At 41.0% G+C, this 21,803-nt stretch overlaps 2 protein-coding genes across 3 annotated transcripts in view; both read right to left on the bottom strand.

Annotated features, from left to right (window-relative positions):
* The window catches only part of VPS39 (VPS39 subunit of HOPS complex), a 52,364-nt gene extending 33,508 nt beyond the window's left edge, over positions 1 to 18,856 (bottom strand). The window contains exons 1-8 of the mRNA XM_019442459.2: positions 18,623 to 18,856; positions 10,839 to 10,904; positions 7,538 to 7,602; positions 6,958 to 7,000; positions 5,683 to 5,777; positions 4,394 to 4,492; positions 3,899 to 3,991; positions 1,752 to 1,935 (exon numbers count right to left, since the gene is read on the bottom strand). Coding sequence (XP_019298004.1) covers positions 1,752 to 1,935; positions 3,899 to 3,991; positions 4,394 to 4,492; positions 5,683 to 5,777; positions 6,958 to 7,000; positions 7,538 to 7,602; positions 10,839 to 10,904; positions 18,623 to 18,695 — 718 coding nt within the window. The 5' untranslated portion in view covers positions 18,696 to 18,856. The remainder of the gene's footprint in view (positions 1 to 1,751; positions 1,936 to 3,898; positions 3,992 to 4,393; positions 4,493 to 5,682; positions 5,778 to 6,957; positions 7,001 to 7,537; positions 7,603 to 10,838; positions 10,905 to 18,622) is intronic.
* A 1,628-nt stretch (positions 18,857 to 20,484) lies between these two features.
* TMEM87A (transmembrane protein 87A) overlaps positions 20,485 to 21,803 on the bottom strand; it is a 40,382-nt gene continuing 39,063 nt past the window's right edge. For both annotated transcript variants that reach the window (XM_019442466.2, XM_019442467.2), the window contains exon 20: positions 20,485 to 21,747. In XM_019442466.2, coding sequence (XP_019298011.1) covers positions 21,706 to 21,747 — 42 coding nt within the window. In that variant the 3' untranslated portion in view covers positions 20,485 to 21,705. The remainder of the gene's footprint in view (positions 21,748 to 21,803) is intronic.

The raw sequence follows: 21,803 nt of genomic DNA, 5'->3' as shown, positions 1-21,803 counted from the left end.
ATGACAGTGATTCACCTATTCAGCAAGCATTTCCTAAAAGGCTATATGATGTCTCAGGCCCTACTCAAAGTGGATCAAGACATGAGTCCAGGGTTCACAGGGCTCCTACACGAGCACAGAAGACAGCTCAACTGTATCCAGTGAGACAGTGTCGGTACCATGACAGGAAAAGCTGAAAGAGCTTTGGAAGCAACAAGGGGAAGTGACTAATTCTGCCTGTGCATCAGAGAAGACTTCACAGGGGGAAGTGCCACTGAATAGGGCCTTGTCATGTGAGCTGGACAGGGCCAGGCAGAGAAGAAATCAAGAGACAACAGCACGTGTGATGATCACTCAGTGAGGGGGGTTCCACGATGACTGGAGCCTGAGTGAAGTGGTAAAGTTGAGAGCAGAAATATAAATGAAGTTTAAAATGCACACCATCTAAAGAGTTTAGTCTTCTTCTGTCCGGTGGTGATTCTCCCACCCTATCTAGAAAGAATGCCCTCTCCCCACCTCAGTATGTTAAGGCACAGAACTGTTTCTGAGAAACACTGCCAAAGGCAAAGGGCGCTAACAAAGGAACTCATACTAGGGAATCAGAAACATCCTTCAAGCGTATTACACACATCTTCATCAGTTCTCCCACAGCTCCTCTTCTGAAGGGAAAACAAGGGCCGCCTAGAATACCACACGAAGCTTCTCGCGCAGCTCTGAGCCCCTCAAACTTGTTAATATACATAATCTCGGGCCTTATAAAATATTGTCCTTTTGATTTACCTTCCTTCTGAACTGTTCATCTCTAACCACCACCAAAATACCCTAGAACCTGATGCTTTTATCCAAACATTTACCATTTAGGAATCCACTGCTCTGTGAGACCTTTGCACGGGCCTCTAACCGGCACTATCCTTATTCCTCCATAATTTGAGCCACCTGTTTTAGCCAGGGCAGTCTCCCTGCCTGGTCCAGTCCAATCGTACCTATGTAATGAAACTTCTTCCTGACAAGTTGAACAATGAACTTCCCCTTTCTCAACTACTGAATCTCAGCTCATCCAATTTAACCGCTCCAATAGTGCCTTATTTTATCTCTTTATCCAAGATGGAATCTTTACCTCCCCAGCTAGAGTCTTTAAAGATGGCATGTCTGTACGCCCCCCTCCACAGTGGTAACTATTTTTAAAATGCTCACTGTCCTGACTGAACATGAATTGCTGCAAGGGTGGTCACATGCTTCCAGGCAATGCCACTGCTGAGAGCCTGAGGCAGGTGTAGGAGCAGAAACCCTTAACATGGAGGGCAGAGACTGACATCTAAATGCAATGTGCACCTCCAAGCTACAAAAGCAGAAGCAATAACCACCACATCAAAAACACTTCAATATTGAGTTGCATGTATTACAGGAATAAATAAGGAATTGCCACTAATTTCCAAATGTAATCTATCTGGCAGAGGACACAATAAAACCATTAAAAAGAAGGTATAACAAAAAGGACTAAGAAGTAAAAATATACAGCAGTAGACAATCACTTCCTAAAACACACAACTCTGCTCATTTCTTTCCCCCGCAGGGGCAAAACCCAGCTTCCTACAAAAACCAGAATATCCCATTTTTAATGATCTTACAAACTTGTCTACTTATAGGAAGGGGAACTGAGAGTAAATGACACTGTAACCACAGTATGCTGAAGCTATGAAAGGGATTCCATTCTGTGAGGATGGCGCACAACCCCAGCCCACGGTGGGAAACAGCAGCTATGGTGGTCTCACCCATGGCCACTGGTATGTCTGTCCAGTTCAAGGCACACTTCTGTGTGCATATCCCCTCCTCATTGAGCACCACGGTGAGATCATCCTGACCCACAGCCACTTTTCCATCTGCCAGAGGTGCAACTAACGGCTCCAGCTGTTTTCCTGTTGGAAAGAGCTCTTTGATGGACCCCTTTCCATCCACCTATAGGAAGACACAAATTGAATCAACAAGCATTCTCTCGATAGAGGCATGAACATGGCCTGAAAAACCCAAATATAACTCCAAGCCTACAGAAGCCAATAATATTCCTTGCTTGGCATAAGGAAATATTATAGAGTTTGTTATGACAAATTTTGTCATCACAATGACAGAACCAGTTCTCTTTTTCTCTAACACAGAGGCACAAGCATCTGGCCTGGCAACTAACAATGTCAAGTGCTGGCGAGGATGCAGAGTGACTGGGACTCTCACTCGCTGCTGGTGAGAATGCAAAATGGTACAGCCATTCTGTTTGTTGGCTTCTTATAAAGTTAAATAGACACTTACCATACAACCCAGTAATCCCATTCCTTAGGTATTTGCTCAAGAGAAGTAAAAACTTATGTTTACACGAAAACCTGTACGCAAATGTTTATACCAGCCTTATTCATAGTGGCAAAAAATTGGAAACAACGTTGTCCTTCAACTGATGAATGAATAAACAAACTATAGTACATCCATACCATGGAATACTACTCAGCCATGAGGAATAAAATGACACGCACAACAATACAGATGGATGTCAAATGCATAATGCCGAGTGAAAGAAGCCATATTCAAAAGGCTACATACGGTAGGATTCCATTTATATGACATTCTGGAAAAGGCAAAACTATAAGAGATGAAGAACAGGTCAGTGATTACTAGAGGCTGGGGCATAGAAGGAGGGGTTGACTTCAGAGGGGCAGCATGACGGCATTTTTTGGGTGATGGAGCTGCTCTGAATCTTGATTATGGTGGTGGCTACACAACTCAAGGCATCTGTTAAAACTCAGAACTATACATCAAAAAGAATGAATTTTACTGTATGTATATAAATGAATAATTTTTTAATAGCTTGGGTCTAAACCAAGATTTCCCACCCTCAAGACTATACCCTTGAGAAGATGATGCCAGAATTCAAGACAGTCAGAGGGAGCCCGCTCCAGCTTCAGGCTCTGTATCCCTACCCCTCATGGACTTCTTTTGGCACCTATATGCCTCACTGTTATTCTGCTAATCAGTCAGCTGGAGAGCAGTGACTCCTCTATGAGTTTGCAACTCTGATGCTGATAAAATGAGGACACTCTAACAACGTAAATGTGGAACAGATATATTAACTAGATAAATAATGAAGAGCTAACATGGTGGGGAGTGGGGAAGTGGGGAGAAGTGAAGATGGAGAGAAAGACTTCTAGAATTGCCAAGTCTGGAATATGAGAGGGGTATAAAGCTCAGAAGTTTAGGTTATGCTATGAAATGAATGGTATATCAACCATTTCTACATACAGTATGACTACTGGAGGAAAAAAAAACAACGTCGTGGATATTGATACCACTTAGGAGAAGGAAAAAAAGTTGTAAAACAATGTGTACGACATCTTTGTAAATAGGCAGAAGTTCATATGCCCAAAGATTAACAATAACTATCTCTGAGTCAATAGATTATGGATGATTTATATTTCCTTTATTTTCCTTATCTATATTTCCTTATTTTTTTATAATAAACACGTGTGGCTTTTGAAATTTAAAAAAAGAAAGTAAAAATAATTTAAAAAATAAATATACAAAAAGATTTTAGGCAACAGGAAACTCAAGTCTTAAAAATGCTTAATACTAAAGTTAGTTTCTAATTCTTGAGGATTGAAGCCTTAAGATGGCAGTCTATGACAATGCTGTTGGACAGAGGCAAGCAGCCCTTATGATCTGTTCCAATAATTAGATACAAGATATGGATAATTCATGACGCTGCCTAGCTTCAGACATCTATTTGTGGAGATGCTGAGAAGCATAAAATATAACCAAATATACAAACACAAGCCTTGTTATGCCCAAACGCTACTTAAGGCAGTCTCTTGGCCTGTAGTTCAGACGTGCATAATCATGTCCCCCAGGTAAACTAATACATGCAAAATAATAAGTTTACCCTTATTAGGTAGTAGTCTCTCTTGAAACCCACACAGATAGAATTTTCACACCATGCCATGGACTTGGGCACATCTGGTACACTAAAGTCCCCCTGAGGAAAGAGAGCAAGAGTTCAAATGGAAAGATGTTAAAAGAAACCATGATCTTCTGTTATTCCATGCCCACTCTGCAAAATGAACCTCACCCTCATCTAAACACAATTCTGTAAACACAAGGCTAGGAAATCATCTGTGATAAAAATTTAAGTCACCCATGAACTGGATGACTAGATGCCTTTGGAAAAGGTGAAAACCCACTCTGAAATAAACACTGCTTCTGAAGTGTGTATAAACACTGCTTCTGAAGGCCGGGAGACTCTTGATGAGTGGGCATAAAGAGGCTCTCAGGTACTTACGGCAGAGCCTTCACCTGGAGAGAACTCCAAGACTGAGGCCCTGACCTTCAGTATCACTGAACAGGAGTCTTTCAAGTGGTGAATCAACATGGACTTTACCTGCAATTCGTGAAATTCCCTGTCCTTCCAGAAATAGAGCTGCAGCTTCTTTTTCACTGCCACACACATCCGCAACACCTCCTCACCAGTCTCTGTGTGCTGGGAAGAGACACCCAGAGCAAATGAGGATGTGTATACGATGGCTCCACGACTGAGTGACCACTAAATGAGAGACTGCCTACCTTGAAATGGCTACGAATCTGAAAATCCCCTGTAATACAAAGTTACCCTATCAGACAAGCTGGGTGGAAGAACACCATTTTTCTAAAATGTACTTAGAAACAACAGGCTGAGGAGCACTTCCTCCCTGAGGGCTGCCAAAGGTCCCAACCCCAGCACATCTCTTAAACATTCATAATTCACACGGAAAATCCCAGGGCAGGCCTCCACCTATGCAAATGCTTCCTCTTTTTTTCTTAAATGTTTCTCACTCATGGATGTCAATATCTGCTGGTCAGGGATCAGCATGTGTCAGTGACACTTTCAATCCTTAAAGGAACAGGGGAAAAGAAAATGTCTAAACATAAAGCAAAGCAGTGTCAATGTAGACCACAAATACTAAAAAGTGATCAAGCTGAGTAGAGGGTAAGGCAGATTTTGAATAATGTAAGGAGGATAAATTTGGAAAAATTAGGAGAAATGTCTTTCCTGAATAACAAAAAACACCCTCAAGACAAAGAAGACAATAATATGTTCAGAACAAGGTCAATATAATGTCCTATAGTTATGCCAATGATACTCATGGTACTGTTAAGTCTCGATTTTCCCCATAATGGTTTGTCCATGGCAAATGCTTTTTTTTTTTTTTTAATGTTGATTCATTTTTGAGAGACAGAGACACAGGGCAAGTGGGGGAGGAGCAGAGAGAGAGAGAGAGAGAGAGAGAGAGAGAGACACAGAATCCAAAGTAGGCTCCAGGCTCTGAGCTGCCAGCACAGAATCCGATGCGGGGCCTGAACTCACGAACTGCAAGATCATGACCTGAGCTGAAGTCGGACCTTAACCCACTGAGCCACCCAGATGCCCCTCCATGGCCAATGCTTTTATCCTGAGTTTGTTGCCTCCTCTGGTGCTCTGATCAGCACACACACAGGGAACCCAAATGTTTCACCTTCTGACCACATACAAAGGGGAAAATTTCTCTAATACAATCCAAAATCAAACATTTTCTTTGGATCTCTGCTGGATTTGGATATCCATGTTATTCTTCCCATCTGATGGTAGGAATAATATAGGAAAGAATGTATTTATCAAAATACAATGTCAAAATTCATCTTGCCTAAACTTACCTCAAGGTCACATGTGAACAGTGATGCTCCCTTTGCCTTTGAAACCGTAGTGATTTGTTGAAATGTCAACAGGTCATGGACATAAATGTTATTTTCTGTTTGGAAGGAAGTATAATAACCCTATAAATTATCATAATTCTCCACACACATGAATAACAAACAGAAGAACCGAAGTGAATGTTGGTTGAAGATGTATCTTTCAGTTTCACTAACAATGAGTTATTCTGATTTATTATCAGAATTACACTCCAAAATGTTTAAGAGGTCACTTCTGTTCCTTTAAATTTGGGCTGGCTTGTGTAAGAGAGCTGTTTCACTAGCAAAGCCCTCTTATACTCGGTCTTCCTCAAGTCTGGAAATTTGTGATGCAATATTTGTACAAGAATTGGCTTTCAAAGCTACTTCCATTAGGAGGCCTCAATAAAAGAAAGGAAATCCTCTGTGGACTTTGTACGATCCCATGATGAGGAATTCTTTTCTAGCTGCAAGCAAAATAATTTCACTCAGGCCTCCTATCTAGTTTTACTCATTAAGACATAGTTACTTTAAATGTTCCTCTCTAAACCTAGAAGCTAAGTTTAAAATTATTCTACCATTTGGGCCCTGGGCTGAACAGTACAAACATGAGGCAAGTTTCTAGTTCTCTGTTGCCAGTAAAAGGCCTCACTGGCTGCCTTCAATTGAATCTATGGCTTTTCAAACAAGGCCTGAATAGTCTGGCCTTGATCTGTCTCTCCCCTATCTCTTGCCACTGTGTCACTCTTCACCACATATCCTAAGTCTGGTCAGACTGCAGGGCCTCTGCTTAAAATGCTCTGCCTTCTTCTCCCTTCCTATCAAAATTCTAATCATCCACTAGATGATGCTGTCACTCCCATTACTAATATCCACAACATTTTTTATAAATTTCCATTGTAACTTATCACACTGAATCATGATTATTTTTTGTCATTTCAGTCTTCACAATCAGAACATAAACTCAAAGACAGAACCTATGTCTCTTTCAATTTGGTATCCCCAATGCCTAGGGCAGGGCTCAATAAATATCTGCTCAATAGCAATAAATATCTGTGACTGAATGAATGAACAGCACTCCTTGGAGAACAGAGCTCAAGTTTATGAGAGATGCTGTTGTCTTTAATACTCGTGTACCCTGCTGTGTCTGGTGTGGTACAGGTCAGTTTCACTGACTCTCAAATTAACCATGAAAGAGTTAGTCAGGTCACAGTTTTTATTTTTTGACACATGAAATATAACTACAACCCCTTTTCTTACCTAACAAGCTGACCAGAATCTTAAACTGGGAAACCACATGGATCTGGAAAAGAACAAATCATTAGACTCAATTAAACATTTCTGACAGGACTTAACAAAACTTCATTTAACTACAGTACTAAAAAGGGACTTGGGGTACAGGGGTGGCTCAGTCAGTTGAGCATCTGACTTCAGCTCAGGTCATGATCTCGCAGTCCATGAGCTTGAGCCCCGCGTCGGGCTCTGGGCTGACAGCGCAGAGCCTGGAGCCTGCTTCTGATTCTGTGTCTCCCTCTCTCTGCCCCTCCCCTGCGCATGCTCTGTCTCTCTCACTCTCAAAAATGAATAAATGTTAAGGAAAAAAAAAAGGGACTAAAGAGTCTATGCCAATGACAGGAATCTGACTTATATTTATGTGTAATCGCAATTTCTGCTCATTATAGAGGATCTCAGGCACATGATGGATGGACCACGATCTCTGCGTAAGTGGGAGAACAGAGAGCAGAGGATTCAGAGTTATTAAAAATGTTACCGAAGTTCTAGTTTTGACATGGTCCCACAGAAGTCAAATATTCTTGTAGTGACAACCATCACTGCCTACCTGTTGAATCTTTTTGGAGAAGTTTTTATTGGATTTCTCTAGTGTCACTTCAAACCTGTTGCAACCTATAGAAAAGAAACAAACATTCACAGTTCCAAACACAGGGACACATGTAAAACTTAACTATAACAAAAAATGCTGCTCCATACTGCTCTACTACATGAATCTACAAATTCCTAAGACTAGAGGCTAGAGATCTACACTAGAGAGCTCTCTTCACTGAGTATAAGAAGTCACTTTCAATTCTAATTTTAGAACAGGGGGTTTCATGCACCTTCACTTGGCATTGGCAATCATATGATGGAAGTTCAGTGACGCTACAAGGTACTTGTGAGTCTGAAGGTCTTATGCTGCAATATAGTACCTCGGCTAAGTGTTTGTAAAAAATCACAAATATAAGAACCCAAGCAATGAAACCCAGCCCAAAGCATCCTCAGATCTAGACCAGCTAAATCCCAGCAGCTACCCTATGTTCTGCATCACGGGACAGAGCAAACACTCAATACTGACCCCAGGACTAAAGTAATTTAATACATCTACACTTACTGCCACTTTCAGGAGATTCTACATCTGTTGGCACTGCTGCAAAAAGGGAAGAAAGTTACATACCACAAAAATATGTCATGCTAGCTTTGTGGGAATGACAAAAATATTCAGCCTCAAAAATCACCAACAAGGCAAGAAGAGAATAATTATCATGACAATGACATAACAACAAACTAAGCAAAAACTAGGTGCTGGGTTCTGGGTTTAAAAATTGATGTATATTTGCTAAAACCTCACAACTATTCCAAGAAGTAGGTATTACTGTTCCAATTTCATATGTGAGGCACCTGACAGGTCAAGCAGTCCAGTGAGAAAGCGCCCAGAAGCAAACTCAGGGCTGACTGGAAAGCCCATGTGCTGAGCCTACACTCTACCTGTCTCCCAGCTTGTGAAGAGACTATTCAGGCTGCTGACCCCGGGCTGCTCCCCACAACTAGTGGGGCCCACACCACCAAAGCTGGTCTTACTTTTTCCACCTGTCCCTCAGCAAAGGAGATGAAAGGACTCGGGAGATTCAAGAGATTCAGAAATGTGCCCTGTATTCTGCCATTATATTTCACAAGAAAAAAAAAAAAACCAGCCACTTCACACTTGATACAGAGCTCTATATTTGAAAAGAGCTTTATTTTATTACTTCTAACAATTCTCCTCAAAAGCAGAATTATCTAGGACTGAGGTTCTCAAATTTTTTGGTGTAAAGACTCCTTCACAACCTTAAAAATTATGGAGAATCCCAAAACTTTAATATGGGTTGTAGTTATCAATGTTTACCAGGGTAGAAATTAAGACAGAAATTTTTAGGGGCACCTGGGTGGTTCAGTCAGTTAAGCGTCCGGCTCTTGACTTCAGCTCAGGTCATGATCTCACATTTATGGGTTGAAGCCTCATGTCAGGTTCTGTGCTAGCAGTGTGGGGCCTGCTTGGGATTTTCTCTTCCCCTCTCTCTCTTTCACAAACCCTCTACTTTGACTTTTGGTTTCTCTTCTAACCAGGTGCCTTCCTCTTTTCCTATTTCAAGGGTAGCAGAAGAGTAGCAGAATAAGGTAAAGCGTAGCAGAATAGGCCACCCCAAAATCTGCCACTTTTGTACAGGGATTATTTTGAGCTGAAGGCAATTGAGAAGAAACAGGTGCAAGAAAAGCTCTCTGCCCTCCAATTTGCCTAAAAACAGAGCATACATTTACACAGGTGTCCCTCTACCCCCTCTCTATCAAGGACAGGATTTAATTAGTTGGAGACAACACTAGACCCTCAGCGGCCGACAGAGGATACCAGAGCAATCTACTAACAAACCTTACTAACTAGTCCTTTTTCCATTAGTTTCCCATGTGTGTGTCTTCTAGCAGTTTGCCATCCTAGAAACTCTAAGTCCTTTTCCCTTGCCTTACTGCTTCTTTAAAAATTGTTGATTTGTTAAGATGCTATATAAGCCCAAATTCCAACCAGCCCTTTCAGCTACCCATCACTAAATGCTTCCATGTGTATGTGTAATACACATGTTAATACACTTGTCATTCTTTTGTTAATCTGTCTTTTGTCAGTCCAATTTACATATTCCCACCTAAAATTGGTAGAGGGAAAAATATTCCCCACCCCACACACCTGAAGATGCCCTTTTTTCCCATGTTACCCTTGCTTAAGGCTCCAAAGGGAAGTACTATTACCTTAAGCTATTTACTACAGAAAGTCTATTAGGTTGAAAATTATGAAATGTAGTTTTTTCTAATACAGTCAAATAATGAAAGGGGCAGGGACACCTGGGTGGCTCAGTCAGTTGAGCATTCAACTCTTGATTGTGGCTCAGGTCATGAGCTCACAGTCATGAGATCAAGGCCTCTCCTCCCCCTCTACCCCCTCCCCAACCCCCCCACAACTGTGCTGGGTGTGGAGCTTGCTTAAGATTCTTTCTCCCTTTCTATCTGTCCCCCACCCACTCTCACTCACTCTCAAAAACTAAACTAAACTAAACTAGACAATTTCATATGGTTCAACATACTTGGGCATTTACAGCAGATTTCTATAGACTCTACAGCTCCAAAGTATATTATCTAAACACATCAATTTTCCATAAAAAGAACATCGAAGTAAAATTATGAAAAGGGAGTGAGGTACTTCTTCTCCCTCAAAGGAAGAAACTCTGACGAAATAAATTTCAAATACTTTTGGTTATTATTCTACATTTTGCTGACAATGTCACATTTGAGAGAGCTTTAGTTTTCAAAGGCCTTGCATCTGACCTCAACAATTTTCTGAGACAGACAGGCAGTTTATAGAAGAGGGAAATGACATTGGGAAGGACCTACTCATAGTCATTTAGCCAAAGAGAAGGAAAGCTGAGCTCAAACCCAGGTCTCCTCTCTTCTAGTCCACCCCTCACAAGTTAATAAAAGTTTTTAAACCAGTGGTTCCTAATTTTGTTTCCCACCCCCACATCATTCACACAAAAATCTTATACCCATCAGTAATATTTATTTCTGACAGGGAGTCACTAAGAAGTAAGGAGGGGAGGAATGTTCAACCCCACCTACGGGCGGGGGTGGGGGGGGGGGGTGGGTAGGGGAATAGAGTCTGAAAAAAACAAAAAACCCTGAAGATTTTCATATGCTTCTCCCCACTTTACCACAGTATTACTCTCAACCCCAATGGTTTTTAATGATCTAGGGATCACTGATTTCACAGTTGTATATTAGCTATCAACATTTTTTGCATGAGTAGTAAGCCATCTCTTTCTCAATTCTGGAGAGCTGCTACTTACCAGCATCTTTCCGGATCCTATAGAGAAGAAGATGTCCTTGTTTGGTGCCAACAAGAAGCCATTCCTCTGCAAGAGAAAAGAACTGTGAGAAAGGTCAATCAGCTTTACTAAAACCCTACTTCTTGAGCTGGGGCTTGTAATGAGAAGTCAAAGGGTCAAGAAAAGGAGTTGCTTTTGATAGCAGGTATTTTGCAAAACTAAGGAATATTTACATTCAAGAAATGTTTGAGAACCAACCAATCAAAAAAGCATCATTACTAGACTAGACATATCAGGGAACAGAAAATGTCCCTGCCTTCACGGTTTCAAAATTAAACTGACCAAAAATAGGATGAAAATTTATATAATCATAAAATGGGGAGTATAAACATGAAAGTAGGTCTCTAATGTCAGAAACAAAGCTAAAAGGTACCCTTTGGAGGCTTAATGATTTTATCTTAAGGAAAATTAGAAGTGCCACAGAGTATTAACCTTACAGAATTCATTATCTCAAAAGGCGGCCTAGCAGATCAAAACAAACAACTGCAACTCTCACACATTGTTGGCAGCAATATAAACCAGTACAGTCATTTTGGAAAAAAGTCTGGCAGTTCCTCAAAAACTTAAACGTACAGTTACCATGTGACCCAGCAATTCTACCCCTGGGCATATACATGAGAGAAATGAAAACATATGCTCACACAAAAACTTGGACACAAATGTTCAGAGAAGCAGCATCTGTAAAAGCCAAGAGGTAGAAACCACCCAAATGTCCATCGACTGATGAAGGGATAAGCAAAATGTGGCAAATCCACACAATGGAATATAAGCCAGCCACCAAAAGGAATGAAGTGCTGACATGTGCTACAATAGCAGGGATGAACCTGACATTATGCTAAATGAAAGAAGCCAGACGAAAAAGGCTACAGATTTTATGATTCTATTTATATGAAATGTCAAAAGAGCCAAATCTATACAGACAAAAAGATTAGTGGTTGCCTAAGGCTGGTGGGCTTATAGGAAAATGAGGGAGTAAAAACTAAGGGGTATGGGGCTGATAGGATAATAAAAATGTTCTAAAATGGACTGTGGCCATACTTGTACAACTCTGTGAATGTACTAAAGCCCACTTAACAGTATAGTTTAAATGGGTGAATTGTATGGTATGTGAATCACAGCTCAATAAAGCTCTTATAAGGAAAACAAACAAACAAACAAAAAGACGATCTAGGCCAGTGAGTGGTTCTTTGGTATGTATCAAAATTATCTGAGGATTTGTTAAAACACATTGCTGGCCCCTGCCCTCAGTGTCCGAGTCAGCTGGTCTCACAGCAGCCCTGGAAACTTGCATTTCTAACAAGTTCCCAGGTGATGCTAACACTGTTGGTTCAAGGACTGCTTTGGAGACACTAAAATGGTCTATGCGAAAAGTAAAGAGGCTTCAAAAGGGTTTAAATAATTACCCTGACAGATGTATATTAACTCATTAAGGTAAGTTAAGCATGTACAGGTACTTCCTCAGCTTTTTGATGTTGTAACAAACATAAAGGTCATTCATTCCTTTCATAAACTCTCTTGATCCTTTACGAGATAAAATATTGGAAAATGGTACAAACAGATACTTTATTGAGAATGTATTGTGTTCCAGGAAATGCTAAGCACATATCATATGTTAACTTCACTAATCCTCATAACTATCCTTTGAGGTACATCCTTCTGATAAAGCCCCATTTTATAAATGAGGAAGTTGAGGCCTAGGGGATAAATAATTTGTCCCGATTCATACATGTAGTAAGATGTGTACGGAAGCATCAGGACGTAACTACATGCTGTGATGTACTTACTAAGGCATCACATGTCAAAAGAATGGATTTTGGCCAGAGGTTGTCTGAACGACACTGGTTATATTTCTAAAAACAGGTAGGGGTGCTCTGGTGGCTCAGTCGGGTAAGCATCTGATTCTTGATTTCAGCTCAGGTCATGCATGATCTCATGGTTTGTGAGACTGAGTTCCACGGAGGGCTTCTTGCTGACAGCATGGAGCCTGCTTAGGATTCTCTCTCCCCCTCTCTCTGCCCCTCCCCCACTGGTACTCTCTCCCTCTCTTTCAAAATAAATAAATAAAGTTAAAAAAAAAATGTAAAAACAACAAAAACAGGGGTCAAAAGCCACATCAGGAACATTTCTCCTGATTGGAGAAATCTTCCTAAGGTTGATGTCCTTAGTCTTCCAGGAAAAGATAATGACTCTGTCTTCTTTTATTTTGTGTCGACACAGGAAGTAGGAGAATGTGTGCCTTTTTTTTTTTTGAGAGAGAGAGAGAGGGAGAGGATGTGCGTGTATGTGCAGGAGAGGGACAAAGAGAATCTTAAGCAGGCTCTATGCCCAGCGTGGAGCCCAACGTGGGGCTTGACTCACAACTGTGAGATCATGACCTGAGCCAAAACCAAGAGTCCAGTACTTATTGGACTGAGCCACCCAGCCTCCCTAACAGTGCATTCTCTCAATGACATAAGAGAAATCAGAAATAACACTAGCTCTAATGGAATGCTGGAGATTTATGTCAGAAGAGAACACAGAAAACAAAAGAATTAAGTTCACAGTGCTTGCTTTGTTAAAGATATTGTGCTCAATACTACTGTATTGAGCAACTGGTAATGCTAAAGTTGATTTTTAGGACACCCATTGCTATTTCAGATGTCAATAAAATGAAGTAGAAAAGTTTTTAACTCACTTAAAACATACATAAAAATCTATAACCAAAAGGCCAACATAATGTTCACCTTCCCTTCCCACTCTGCTTCCCAAATCCCTACTGTTTTTCTTTGTGTCTTTGAGAAACCTATCTTTACACCCAGGTCTGCAACATCTATCAATTTCACCTCTGTAAGGTACCTTGCAACAGCCGTATCCCAGGTCTCCAGTAACCCCTGTGATGGCCTCACCGGTCTCCCTATATGTGTCCTTCCATGTTTGCTATAGACAGATAGCAAACCTTAGACAGATCTGTGATACTGTCACACTGGGGCTTAAACCTTCATGAAGCTGCACCACTAACAAATGAAGTCAAACTTGTAAGCATGACATTCAAGAGTCTACTTTCCATTTTTATTGCAATGTTTACTTGCCAATAGATGTTTCTTATCAAATGCCTACTCTATTGGTCATAAAGTGGAATCAGACAAATTCATTGTAAATAAATAAACAAATAAATAAATAAAAATTTTAATTGAGATTTTATTTGGCCCTTTTCACGTTTTCATTTGAAGGTGCTGGAGAAAAATGCATTTATCATACATGCAAAGTATTGTAACAGCTTTCCTTTATATAGTAAAAGCAACACACACACACACACACACACACACACACACACACACTGCTAATACTCAAACTCACAAGGGAAAACAGTGCATCATCCAGATGTGATAATGGCACAGAATCTTGAAGAGGCTTCATTTGGTTTTGGAAGTCAGTGGGGGCTCAGGTGACCAGAAGACCTGACCCATGTTGGGCCTCCACATTCTATGACATGTCATCTTATAATACAATAATGGATACAAAACAAAGAGAATGAGAAGTCTCCAGAGCAGGCTCAAAATTTGAGTAGACAGTCCCTTCTGAGACCCAATACAGCAAATCAGAGAGTGGGACACACTACATAAACGGTGTATTCTGTGGATAACACATACATAAACAGATGTCAATCAGCCCTAGAAAATTCCTGACAGACTAATCCTGAGCCACAAGTTTGGAGCTTATTCCTCCTGGGAAGTGAGGAAGTGCTGAGCCCTCTTGCTCATAATAACCCTAATGAAGATCTGTCCAACAGTGCAAACCCAGCCCAAGCTCATGCGATATATAATTCCATTCCTGGCCCTATGCTGGCCACTGCAGGGAATACAGAAATGGAAAAGGTAGTGGTCATTTTCCTTTTTTTGGGGGTCATAGAGCAAAGAACAGTGTTTCTTAAAGCATAATCCTGATTAGCTATATCAGAACGACTTAAACTTATTAAAAATACACATTCCTGAGTGCTGATCTGATTTAGATACAATAAATTCTGCAAGAGTGACCCAAAATCTGCATTTTTGAATTCAATTTTTTAATTATACGACACATTTATGTAGTTTCAATGCTAAAACTGTGGGAAGTCTAGCTTCCATTCTTGTCCACTCTCTCCTGTCTGCTACAGGCAACCATTTTAGTCCTTTTTATCTTTCTATTGTTTCTTTGGAAAATATAAGAATGACTGCATATACACACATACACACACACACACACACACACACACACACACATTTGCATTTTTCTTTACAGGTTCTGAATATATATTAAAGTTTGGGTACCAGTGTCTAGAATCAGACATGATTTACTGGATATAGGACCTTGGAAAAATTACTTAAATTCTCAGGTTATTCCTCTGCAAAATGCAGTTATTGTTTCATAAAAGCTTAATACAGACTAGTACTCAATAAACGGAAGCTATTACTATTAATATCATCATTCATTCATCAAACATAGGTTTAATGAACACCTATTATGAAGAGCTATTCTAGGAACTATAAAGCAATATACAAAACAGAGTTCCTGCTCTGAAGGAACTTCTATTCTAATATGGAGTGAAAGAGACAATAGTATAATATAAAACAGCACTAAGTAGCAATCCATAATAAGAAGAAGGATAAGCCTGAGTAAGAGAATAGCACATTGTCTTTTATATAGCATAGTTGGGGAAAGAAAGTCTTGCTGATTTATGTGGCATTTCAGCAGAGACCTGAAGGAAAGGAGGAAGGAGGAAGGAGCAATGTAATATTTAGAGCAAGAGAGTTCCAGACAGAGGAAAGAGCAAGTGCAAAAGCCCTGAGGTAGGTACATGCTTTGGGTATTATGGAATAAAGAAGACTGTGTGACTAATAGGACAAAGGAGACGGGGTAAGAGCACAGGAGATGGGGTGGATGAGGTGAAGTAACCAGAGGTCTGATGATGTCAGATGTATGAAGCACAGAAAGGGCTTTGGAACTTATTCTAGTTGTGATAGGAAGCTACTGAAGGGTTCTGAGCACTGGAGAGATGTGATCAGATTAAATTTTCAAGGGATCACTCTACCTCCGTGTGGATAAAAGACTGAGAGCAGCACAATAACAAACATGGTGATCAGTCAGACAACTACTGCAGTAATCCAAATGAGAGAGGTGGTGCTCTCATCAAAGTAGAAACAGTACAGATGGAGAGAAGTGACTAGACTCTAGACTTATTCTGAAAGTAGGGCACACAAGATTTGCAGATGGACTGGATGCAGCATGTAAGAGAAGTGAAGAATGATTCCAAGGCTTTTGGCCTTAGTAAAATAGGTACATAGAAATGTCATTTGCTGAGATGTGGGATGCAGGGGGACAAAGCATGTTTTGGGAGAGTGGAATCAAGAACCGTTGTGGCCATGCTACTAGACGTCCAAATGAAGGTATTTAAAAATCAGACGGATTCTACAACTCTGGAGTTTAGGGAGAAGTCATCATCATCAGCATCCTCATTTCCATTTCCCTCATTTCCATTTCCCAAGAGATGGACTATGGTGTCTCTAAGACATCTTCCAGCTCGAATACTGTCTGGCCCTGCATGATCTGGTTTCTCGAGGTCCTGGATGAATTTTAGGTAAAAAGGGTAACGACTAGAAATAGTAGTATTTACTGCTGCTCAGGTCGGAAAATAGTTTTGAGTCAAGAGTTGGTAAATAGCCTCTTGTAGCCTAATATCTACTGCAGTGTCCTAGGAGGTAACGAGCCCGTCCCCTGCTGGGATCAAGGCAAAGAGCTACCTACCATTTCAAGTTTTAATTTATTTACTCATTTTAAGTAATCTCTGCACCCAATGTAGGGCTTGAACTCACGACCCTGAGATCAAGAGTTGCACGCTCTTCTGAGCCACACAGGTGCCCCAGCCCTACCATTTCAAAACTATCTTTCTGGAAAGCTCAAGTACAGAGAACCTTTACGGTGACAAAGTGGAGTTGGTGAGAGGCTGAGATACATGTACTACTAGTTCCAGAGAGTATCAGTCAAGGATTCTGACAAGTATGGTAAGCAGCTGCATTCATCCTTTTTAGAAGCATATGTCCTAGGCTGAGCTGGGTTCCTCTCTCCCATGTTTCTATATTAAGCAGCATATGCCTCCAGTATCATTTATCTTACATCATAATCCGTTCATATGTCTTTGTTTCTCACTCTGTGTCCTAGGAACACAGGCACTGTTTCCTAATCACCCTTTAAGCCCTGTCTTTAGCAGAGAAACTGGTCCATATACATACATCTAATACATATTTGATGAAAAATTAGGGGAATGTGTCCCTTTGTACAGTGTCAAGTCTTTCATTTTTTACATTTCTTTTCTCCTCTATTTATTTATTTTTTTTTTAGTGTTTATTTATTTTGAGAGAGAGAGCATGTGTGCACACATGTGTGCAAGATAGGGAGGGGCAGAGAGAGAGAGAGAGAGAAAGAGAGAGAGAGAATCCCAAGCAGGCTCCGCACTATCAGACCCTATGCGGGGCTCAGTCCTATAAACTGCCAGATCATGACCTGAGACAAAATCAAGAGTCCAATGCTTAACCAACTGAGCCACCCAAGCGCCCCTCCTCTGTTTATTTTTAATTTTTACTGAGCATTTAATCACAGAAAATGGAGGGTTTCTTGAGATATCCAGAGGAAGCAAGAGTCTCTCCTTAACCCAAGGGACTAAGACAGCTGTGAAGGTGTGATTTTAAAGCCCAAGGCTGCTAAAGGCAAGACAGTGCAAATTAACATGAAGACCTGTAGTGAAAGCACCTTACTGAAGAGGCTGTAAGGAACTCTGCAAGACTGACTGGGTGGTACTGTCTGTAAATGATCCAGAAGACACCAGCCACCACCAAGATTCCACCAGGCCCATCTTAGGCACCTAGCCCAGTATAAGATCTGATTAAGACTTCTGGGCCACTTTTTTATGGCCTTTGATTTTTAGCACTTGGACATTAACAAGAAAGACTTAAATTACTTGTTTGGTCTTCGGTGACTGTTATCAGACACAAGCACTCAAAGATAAGAGCATAACGTTCATAACTGAGAGTCAAGGTTTAGACTCCTGAAATCATTTTCATTCTAGAGCATACAGGAGATGCCAGACCCTGTTTTCTGTAATGACCAATCCCAAGAGGATTACACAACTTTTTAATGGGTTAGATTCCATGACAGCCTGGAATGATGCTCTTCTACCCACAGTTAGGTAACTTGGGACATTTTGAATACAAGGCAATCAACCACTTGGCTAAACTGAGTTTAGAACAACAACGTGAGCTACCTAGAAAACTGACAAGTGAACGATGAGTGATTACTAAGAAAAAAGGCATACGGTATTAATGTATTTAATGCCCCCCCAAAATAGTGTTGTCTTTCACCTAGAAAACAACAATCATCTGGACAAGTTCAAGCCCCCGGTAGGTTGAAAACTCCCCAGTGCTTGCTTGCCCCTCCAAACTGAAGACTTCTTGGGAATCGAAATGACCCAAAGCTGAGCACAGTTAATAAGAAAAGTTCAACCTTCAACTCTGTACCGAAAGCAAGGATAAACGTACCTAAAGTCTGGGTCCCTGAGGACTTGCCAAACAGTCCCATTTGACCTCGCTGTCTACAATACTATGCCCTCCCTCATCCCATGCCTCTCGGACAGCGTCCGATCGGAGTCCATACAGCCAGACTCCTGTCCACATCCCCAGCCTTGTGAAAGGCAGGAACCGCTTCTGCGCTAAACCCGCCTCGGGCCCTCGGCTCACCCCAGGCAGCCAGACAGTCGATCTGCAGAGGCAGCTTTTCCAGGATCGGCACTGGCTCGAAGGCGTCATGCATGGCGGCGAGAAGAGTCGCCGCAGCAGTCTCACCCGAAGTGTGCGGGGACGGGCCAGGTTTGGGCCTGGGCCGGGAACCAGCCCAAAGGAAGGGCCAAGCGGGACGCTGACCGAGACCCCAGCTACAGGCCGTTTGGCAACACAGCCAACACCGGACTTCCTGCCGGGCTAAGCCCGCCCCTTCCGCAGCAGAAGCCCACCCCTTCCGCGCAAACTCCTAACGCTCTTTCGAGGAACGCGCCGGCGCTAGGCTTCCCACCTTCACCCTAGACCCAGAACTTGTGTGTCATGGAGCCTGATTAGCGACGGGGCTTACCTAAAAGGCGGGGAGGGGCGGGGAGGGGCATCTTGGAACGGTCTCAGACAGTGTAGCATGGTGGTGAGTTCGGGCTTTGGCGTCACTTAGTCGGGATGGAGACCATTTAGGAAATTAGCCTTTGTTTCTTTATCTGCTAAAGGATGGTAGTGTTCCACACTAACTTGGTGTTGTGGACATTAGCAACTCCTGACACACTCTAAACACCCAATAAATGGTGGTTTTTGCATTACCATTATAATCCCAACTTCAACTATTTTACCCTTTTTTTTAAAGTTTGTTCTAGGCCAGTGGTTCTCAAAATGTGATCCCTAGACTAGTAGTATCAACATCACCTGGAAACTTAGTGGAAATGCAGCCTCAGGCCTCATTCCTGCCCTACTGGATCAGAAAATCTGGATGGGGAGGGGGGTGTTCAGGGGGTCCAGCAGTCTGTGCTTTAGTAAGTCCCCAGAGTGAGTCCATGGACTTTAATGTTTGAAAACTACTGCAAGACTGAGGTGTATCTGGCAACCCCTCCCTCCCCCCCACACACAAAGAATATAGCAGGTAGGTCATTAAAGCATTTGAGTTTAAAACAGAAGTCTACGATAAGTAAAAAAAAAAACTGGCCTTGGTCACTTTATTTTTATACAATGTCAGTTTCTTCACTTGTAAATTAGGATTACTGTCCCATCTTTACCAAATGCTGTTTCTGATAATCCAGTGAAATACTTTCAAAGTGTCAGTATTAACACAAAAACTGCTAAATGAATCGAGCATTATGGGTGATTTTCACCATAGAAATGAACACCTTGAAAATATAGAACTGCCAGCTGCTGTCCTCAAAGAAGGCCTGATACCTAGCAGTTTCAGGCCCAAGGACTAAGACCGATATAAACTCTCAGGTAACATGTCAATGTAACAACTATAAATTACTTCTGAACCAGTTCTAAGAAATGATACGCTGTATGTAATCACAGTGCCATAACCCATAAGAGAATGCAGAAAGAATTATCAGGTACAGTCTACAAAATTTGTTACTTTACACTACTGCTTAACACCTTAAGATTTTTTCCCTAGTCTTAAGTCAACATCTAACCACCCTCAAAAAATATTTGACCAACTATCTTGGTGCATTATAACTATTATTCACTTGTTAAGTGTCTCTATGGAAGAACAGCACACAACAGTACCACTAGCCCTTTGCTAATGGATTAACCTGAGAATATAGTCAGTTCTTCATATGTTCCTTAGAGATACCGCCTAGGTGACTTTTTTTTTAAATCACCACAGCAAAGAGCTATACAGAGATGTCAAATAAATGTAAACACTTCCACTATAGTATGAGTTAGTAAGATTGTGGTCATGTGGTCAATGGTTTCAACAGATAATAAGACAATGTAGAGTAAAAACCATGGAAGGAAAATTCCCACAAGAAATTGGGAGAAAGGATGGTCTTTAGAGAAAGTCTGAAAAAAATGAGGAAAATATATTAATTTTGTTAAAATTTTTTATATTAAAAAGTGGCATGAACTTTCTACGTAAAACAAAAATCTTGGGAAGGCAAAATTGGACAAAACCATTAAAACAAATATAGTGCTTCAAATGAATCCCATCACCTTGTGATGTCTCTTATAAACAGTCTCTAAACCAACACCAGGTATAAGAACAGTCGATCCTAAAGAATGAGCAGCAGTCCAGGGCCTCCACGCTACTTCATGCAGGAAAAACTGTTTCAATTAAGCCAGAAGGACCTGTTTCCTTTGTATTAGCTCCTGCTTCCTAAGCATTACAGTTCCTTTAGCAGGGCACTCATTCACAAGCACTTAGACGGAGTGCCTCTCTGCATCTAGTGCAACACCCAGTGAATGGCATGAAGGCAAACAAAGCACTGCCTAGGACTCTGCAATGCCACCGCCCTTGGAGGCTTACAAAACAGTAGTTAAAAGTTCTGGAGTGTGCACCACATTGCCAGCAATGGGATGTGTCACAATAGCAGATGTCAAGAGTTAAGCTAATATTTCTCTCTAAAGTACATCTGAGATAGAAAAATCTTTAATATACACCATTTGTAAACAAAATTGCACTTGATTTTTTTTTAAATGATCTGAATCATACTGTAACAGTTTGCTTCTCTCTTACATACTCTTTTGTTTTTGTTTTAAATCATCCATAGAACCATGGCTCCTTAGCTCGGGACTCTTTTTTTCTCCAAATTACCTCTGTAAGATGTAACCTTGGCTTCTCAGGAAATGGAAAGGTAATTGATAATTTCCCCCATCACCTATGTAACTCTCTAAATAAATAAAAATTATAGGCAGTTGCTCCTGGAGATTACATATTATGGCGTTGATGTCATAGTTCTTTAGAAGATGTTAAACTTTTTAGTTTGACAGATTAAACAATTTAAACGTTATAGAAGGTTCAGGAACAACACACATAAGTTGCATAAACATCCATGTCAGGGTGTGGGAGGGAAAGGGGCATCAATGTTGTAAATAAAAACTTGTAGATTTTTCTTGTCCTATGAACTTGTTTTCAGTAAGATGTTCTCCTTGTTCTGACACCTCTCACCAGCTCCAATGCACAAAGGTCAAGGAATAGATCAGGTTTCACTGCCTCCTTTAATTCCATGGAGGAGTGTAGAAGATTGACACAGAAGCTGATCTCTTCCGAGTCACTACCCATCTTCAACTGCACATCTTCCCATTCTTTACTCCATTTTGGACCTTTCAAAGTGTGTGATCATTCGTTCCTAGGGGGAAAAAAAGTCTTTTCTAAGCATATTAATTTTAAATGGTCTACATTCCA

This window comes from Panthera pardus, unplaced genomic scaffold (genome assembly GCF_024362965.1).
Source record: "Panthera pardus isolate Hobbes unplaced genomic scaffold, ASM2436296v1 HiC_scaffold_24, whole genome shotgun sequence".
NCBI classification, from domain to species: Eukaryota; Metazoa; Chordata; class Mammalia; order Carnivora; family Felidae; genus Panthera; species Panthera pardus.
This window is presented reverse-complemented; position numbering and strand designations above follow the sequence as displayed.